Genomic DNA, 7,227 nt, shown 5'->3' with positions numbered 1-7,227 from the left:
AAGGATGTGCTTTCTTTTCGTTGACAAAATGTTCCCACCTCTTTCCAGTGCCCTGCTTTCTAACCGGAAGAGCACTCTGCATACCAATCCTCAGTCACAGGTTTCTGGGTGAGTGTGTTATCTGAGTGTGACCGTTCAGAATCCAGAGCTTTGTTTCTTTTAGGCCATGGTGATGTTGATAAACCATCCCTGCTCTGTAACAAAATGGTCCTCAAGTTCCTGGAGTTCTCTTGTCCCTGGATTGATCATTTCACATTGATCAAACAGTGTGAGATTCTCGGTTCCACCATCTCCTATATCCCTCTGTGGGTCTATTTCTTCGTGTGTTTCCATACTAATCATTTCTCTACAGCTAATACCACTAATTAGGCTACAGCAAAGTCTTTCCTGGCCTGAGAAACATTCTATCTCTTTAAGGTGACTTTGTTTAATCTCATTCATGAAGTTGATCTTATTCATTTGACATCAGAGTTCAGAGAGTGGCCCTCTCCTATGTGTGGCCTACGCACTCATTCTGTCTTTGCACCTGTGACTTTTTTCTACGATTAAAATTTGAAAATTATTATTTATTTCATACTTTATTTCACATTTAACAAATAAACACTATTGACTGCTTATTATGTGCATGGCATTGAGAAAAAGTGTTAGACATTGTCCTAAATGCTAAGCTCATCTCATTTATATATATAATTTTTAATGTTTTATTTATGTTTTTATTAGAGCATGAAGGGGAGGGGCAGAGAGAGAGGGAGACACAGAATCCTAAGCAGGCTCCAGGTTCTGAGCTGTCAGCACAGAGCCCAATGTGGGGCTCGAACTCACAAAATGCAAGATCATGACCCGAGCCGAAGTTGGATGCTTAACTGACTGAGCCACCCAGACGTCCCAATCTCGTTTATATTTTTACATCTGTATTTCACAGATGAAGAAACCCGAGCTCGGAGAAGTTAAGTAGCTTATCTCAAAATCACACAGGTAGCAAGTGACTAATAGTGGAGGAAAATAGAAACAAATTTCTATCAGAAATAGAAATAGAACATTAGTGTATAGTAAGTACAAGAATAGAGAAAAACAGGAAACACCTACCCTAGACTTGAAGGAAGGTTTCTCAGAGAAGGAAACACCTGAAACTCGAAGAACCGGTAGGAGATAGTCAAGTGAGAAATCAAGGAGAGTAGCAGGGCAAGCAGGGGACAGACATGAAAACAGGAAACATTTGGGGGAACTACAAGGCGATACGGCCAAGCCTGGAGCTTAAAAGGGGAAAATTATAAAATTCTTAATCATTATTACTAATGGTAGCTACTATTTCTTACAGATTGCACATTCCAGAGCCAGAATGTTAACCTGGCTTCCTGGTGGCTAGTCAAATGTTTTACTTGGTTATATTTTGAGGATAATAGCAGACAAATGTTTGTCAAGCATTGTTCTAAAAGCTTTTCATCTATTAACTCATGTTGCTCTTTTTCCTCTCCCAGGAATAAAATACTATTATTACCCTGTTTACACATGAGGCTGAGGCACAGCAGAGATAAGGAACTTGTACAAGATCACACAGCAGATAAGTGGAGCCAAGATTTGAGCCTAAGCTGTTACACTCAGAACATACGTTTTTAAATGCTACCTCTTCTTACCGGTCATTTTCTATGGGCCAAATCCAATGCTAGATGCTTGACATGTCTCATTTAGTCCACGGGTCCTACAAGGCTGAATCTGTACATAGACTGAGGCTCAGTATATTTTAGTAATATATCCAGAAATATGATGTAGTAAGTGTCATGGCAGAGATTTTCAAAGTGTATTATTTCGGGGACACCTAAAATTCCGAGGGCCCCAGAATGGGAACATTGATCTAGTGCCTAGTTATTCCACAAGAGAAATCACCAAGTGTGTTGTTGAGTTAAATTGTGTCCCCAAAAAAGGTAATGTTGAAATCCTAACCCCTGATTTTTGTCAATGTGACCTTATTTTGAAATAGAGTTTTTGCTGATGTCATCAAGTTAGGATGGGGTCATTTGGGTCCTAATCCAATGACATGTCCTTAGAAGAACGAGAAAATTTGGACACAGCACAGAGCAGAGATTATACAAAGTCCCAGACCCATGAGAGAAGGCCATGTGTGAAGATGGAGGCGGAGATTGAAGTGGTCTGTCCGCAAGCCAAAGAATGCTAAGCATGGTTGCCAACCACCAGAAGGTCGAAGAGACAAGGAAGGATTCTCCCTCACAGGCTTCAGAGAGAGCAGGGTCCTGCCAACACCTTGATTTCGTCTTTAAAACTAGTCTTTTTGGGGCGCCAGGGTGGCTTGGTCGGTTAAGCGTCCGACTTCGGCTCAGGTCATGATCTCGCGGCCCGTGAGTTCGAGCCCCGCGTCGGGCTCTGTGCTGACCGCTCAGAGCCCGGAGCCTGTTTCAGATTCTGTGTCTCCCTCTCTCTCTCTGCCCCTCCCCTGTTCATGCTCTGTCTCTCTCTGTCTCAAAAATAAATAAACGTTAAAAAAAATTTAAAAAATAAATAAATAAATAAAACTAGTCTTTTTTTTTTTAATTTTTTTTTTTAATGTTTTATTTATTTTTGAGACAGAGAGAGACAAAACGTGAACGGGGGAGGGTCAGAGAGAGGGAGACACAGAATCTGAAGCAGGCTCCAGGCTCTGAGCTGTCAGCACAGAGCCCAATGCGGGGCTTGAACTCACGGACCGCGAGATCATGACCTGAGCCAAAGTCGGCCGCTCAACCGACTGAGCCACCCAGGTGCCCCTAAAACTAGTCTTTAAAACTACAACAAATAGGGATGCCTGGGGTGGCTCAGGTCATGATCTTCACCGCTCGTGAGTTCGAGCTCCGCGTCGGGCTCTGGACTGACAGCTCAGAGCCTGGAGCCTGCTTCCGATTCTGTGTCTCCCTCTCTCTGCCCCTCCCCTAGGCTCACTCTGTCTCTCAAAAATAAAGAAACATTAAAAAATTTGTCATACAAAATAAAACTAGAACAAACACATTTCTGTTGTTTTAAGTCACCGAGTTTGTGGTACTTTTTTTACAGCATTTCTAGGAAACTAACGCAGAGTGTACACATTAGCAGGGAATGTGAATGTGTAGCATCCCGTCTGTAAAGCACTGGCTAATTAGAACTTGATGAAAATTGCTTTACAAAGAGTTAGCTATCCAAGTCCATATACTATGTGGTTCATACTTTTAAATTAAATGTAATTCCACTACCCAATTAGTAAAATGCTTCCTGCTTACATACAAGATGACAATTTTGTTCAACAAATTCCTTAGTGTTTGCCTTTAATTCTGAGCATTCGCAAAAATTAGTTGCCATTGCTATTGCTGAATCATGACAGTTCCACAGAATATGATTTTTATAAATTCAATGACTGTAAAGAGAAACAAGACTTTGGGTTATAATTAAATGTCATGTTCTCCCTTTTTTGGATAGAATGTTTTATTTTGAAAAGAGTGCTATCTCAACTTAGATTTCGTAACATGAAATCTCAATATGATGTAGTACATCCGAGCACTAATAACATTTTGCAACTCGCTAAAAGAAAGTACATAAAACACAAGGAAGGAGGGATGCTTTCTATAACGAGGTATGAGTTAATTTAAAAAGACCAAATTTATAATAAAAAGCAAAAAAAGACCTAATCACCCAAATACATGCCATCATTTTTTATGGTACCCACGTGGAAACGTTTAAGGGTGTCAAAGTATGTCAGAAGTTTGCAGGAAATGAGCCCGTAGTAAGTCTCAAACAGGGTACATTCTTTCCCACTGCTAATTTCCTTCCACGCCAGGGGCATTTCAATATCTGTAGTTTCTGAGGATGTAAAAATGAACTTATAGCAACATCTGTTGTATCTGATGTGCCTTTTTCCAGAAAACCTTGAACTGTGGATGGGTATAAGGCCAATAGACTTTGCACAAATTCCTACAAACACATCAGCAGGAACCATTATGGGTACTTCTTTGAAAACCACATACATCATCCGAGCCACATCTTGGGACATAATAAAGGCCTCGCCACTGCAGTAATCTGGGTAGTACTTTTCTGGGTACTCGCTAAAAGGGATAAATTCTTGACTATTAGGATCCCTGTTGGGTGTATCTTGATGGATAACTCTTCCTACATAGACATCCTCCAGGTGATCTTTTAGATTAAGAAGATAGTCTACCAAGCTCGGGACATTGACAAACATCTCTTCATCAACCTTAAGAATGAACAGGGCATTAGGGCAGAAAGTCACAGCCCACTGCGTCATCGTGATGATTTTCAGGGTTTGGTTCTCAGCACTGTCCAAGAAGATTCCTTGAATTATATCATTATTCTTATGGGACTCTTTGTCTATTTCTTGCTGGGTAGTTACCAAAACGGGCATTCCCAAAGAAAACAGTGTGAGAATGTGGTGCCCTTGAACACTGGTCACGTTACCCCAGGTTTTCCTGATGAGGTCCCGCCTTGTTCCATTTCCCGGGCTACTGAAGATAAGAGAGAGTAAAAATATATTCTTCCCTTTACACAGCTCCGACTGGCTCAGGATGTAATACTTGGAAAGATTACTTCTTAGGGGCTCCGTGTTCAATTTTCTTGCCTTCTCCTTAATTTCAAGAGCTTTCATATCCACATAAGGCAAAGCATGCAGAAAGTATTCTTCCACAAAATCAGCCCCAAAAAGCAAAGCATGAAACAGGATAACATTAAATAGAATGAAACACCACTGGTGAGTCCGAAGTCTGCAGAATGTCACCTAAATAAGACGAAAACACATGTTCATTCAAGCTTCGTCTCCATTCTTATTTTTGCCTCCACTGAATGCTATACGTACTTCTTACAGCACTTAGAAATACACTACTTTAAGTGTTTCTCATTTATTTTTGTTATCTGTCTCTCCCACTAGATCATGGTCTCCTGGACAGCTGGCAGAGAAGAGACAGCTCTCTCTTCTCCACTGTTGCAGAGTTCAGTATTTGGCGTGAAGTAGAAACTGAATAAAATGCTAGTTGGTTGTTTTCTCACTTGTTTGGATGAAAGCCTACTTACTATATGCAAGGCACGGTGCTAGACATTGGGAAAGCAAAGAGGAATCAGGCATAGACATATGGATATAAAGTAACAAGCAGAATTATTGCGCTAAAAGCCTACAGGAAAATATATGATTTTTTTTTTTTTCTGAAAGTGAAGCACTTGGATCAGTTTCTTCTCTAATTACAAAGGTCAAGGGCTATTTTTCCATGAAGTGGTTGCTTTTGTTGGCCAGTGGACAATGGCTACTATCAAACATTTACATCCTTCTACTATGACTTTCCAATTTAATCTGATACTGAATTCTGACATTGTCTGTTTTAGTGATGTCCCCTAATCCATTCGACACATCTGCCAATATGGGCAAATTCCCGTTATCTGCATAGCACCCCTTCAGAGATCTAGGATGGCTCTGTGCCAAGCTTACTCCACATCATCAAAGAAGATGGAAACTTTCCATCTGGAAGGGCATATACAGTATCGTAATATAACAGAGCAAGGGAACATTAAAGAAATTAAATTTCTTTTTTTTTTTCGTTTATTTATTTTTGAGACAGAGAGAGAGACAGAGCATGAACGGGGGAGGGGCAGAGAGAGGGGGAGACACAGAATTGGAAGCAGGCTCCAGGCTCTGAGCCATCAGCCCAGAGCCTGACGCGGGGCTCGAACTCACAGACCGCGAGATCGTGATCTGAGTGAAGTAGGACGCTCAACCGACTGAGCCACCCAGGCGCCCCAAAGAAATTAAATTTCTATTGGAGTTTGATTGACAAAGCCTTCCATAATAATAGTTACCTCTTACTGAGCATTTGCAGTGTGTCAGGCACTGTGCTAAGCACTTTAAATGACTTAATTCACTTAGCCTTGGTAACATCCCTTTCATATAGGTTATTTCCAAAATTAAGGTGAGCATCCAAGTTTAGTAACTTGCCAAAGATCATCTCAGTGGGTAAGGGCGTGGGGAAGGGTCATAATTGGAACTCAAGTCTGGGAGAGTCCAAAGCTTAACCACTGAGAATCCTGACCCCCATCTTTTCCTTTCCTATACCTAATGAATAGGCAACAAAACAAAACAAATCCCTGCAATTATAATCTGAATTCCATTCCATTTTCTCAAAGCTGATGATGTGCACATAGAAGAAACTTCAGCTTTCTCAAACCTATTTTATTTTATTTTATTCTTTTTTTTCAATATATGAAATTTATTGTCAAATTGGTTTCCATACAACACCCAGTGCTCATCCCAAAAGGTGCCCTCCTCAATACCCATCACCCACCCTCCCCTCCCTCCCACCCCCCATCAACCCTCAGTTTGTTCTCAGTTTTTAAGAGTCTCTTATGCTTTGGCTCTCTCCCACTCTAACCTCTTTTTTTTTTTTCCTTCCCCTCCCCCATGGGTTTCTGTTAAGTTTCTCAGGATCCACATAAGATTGAAAACATATGGTATCTGTCTTTCTTTGTATGGCTTATTTCACTTAGCATCACACTCTCCAGTTCCATCCATGTTGCTACAAAGGGCCATATTTCGTTCTTTCTCATTGCCATGTAGTACTCCATTGTGTATATAAACCACAATTTCTTTATCCATTCATCAGTTGATGGACATTTAGGCTCTTTCCACAATTTGGCTATTGTTAATAGATATCAAATGCTTCCAAGATTTAAGAAACTTACCTGCATGTTGTCTGTGAACCGTTTCAGGACTTTGGAAATTACTGAATCCAGATGCCAAAATTATGTCCAAATGTAGCTCTCAGCATCATTCCAGTCTAACAGCAATTGAGGTAAGGTGCTTTGTGCCTGAGACTTTAAGGATAAAGTTTCTTTCCAATCAACTTGAGCTTTTGTCCCAGAATACCTGCTGACTCCATAGGGAAGCAAGTGCAGATTATGTTACAGCTAGAGTGAATCCAGAACAAAGAATGGAGAACACAAACCTTTTCAAACGCTTCCAACCTTGTATATGTTTTGAAACTGACCTGTTGCCGGTATGCTGAATTCCTGGTGAAACGTGTGGGGGAGTTGAAAGAGCAGTTCACCTACATCACCTCTCAAACATCATAATACAAGGAGAAATGTCATACAGTATGTTTTGGAGTGCTCTCAAGAAGCTAAACAATTGGACTAGTTCCTGCTCCCTGGTATATGCATGAGCAAGACATGTACTAAACATCAAGGAATACTTATCATCCCTAATGGGTG

The 7,227-nt window shown here is 40.7% G+C and overlaps 1 protein-coding gene across 1 annotated transcript; it reads right to left on the bottom strand.

Annotated features, from left to right (window-relative positions):
* Positions 1-3,646: 3,646 nt before the first annotated feature.
* B3GALT9 (beta-1,3-galactosyltransferase 9) lies at positions 3,647-6,705 on the bottom strand. The gene is made up of 2 exons (XM_078436178.2): positions 6,700-6,705; positions 3,647-4,750 (listed from the first exon to the last, which is right to left on the bottom strand). Exons 1-2 carry the CDS (start codon positions 6,703-6,705, stop codon positions 3,647-3,649), a joined length of 1,110 nt encoding a protein of 369 aa, XP_078292304.2.
* Positions 6,706-7,227: the final 522 nt, after the last annotated feature.

The sequence above is a fragment of the Panthera onca genome, chromosome D4, assembly GCF_046562875.1.
Source record: "Panthera onca isolate mPanOnc1 chromosome D4, mPanOnc1 haplotype 2, whole genome shotgun sequence".
In the NCBI taxonomy this organism is placed as follows: domain Eukaryota; kingdom Metazoa; phylum Chordata; class Mammalia; order Carnivora; family Felidae; genus Panthera; species Panthera onca.
This window is presented reverse-complemented; position numbering and strand designations above follow the sequence as displayed.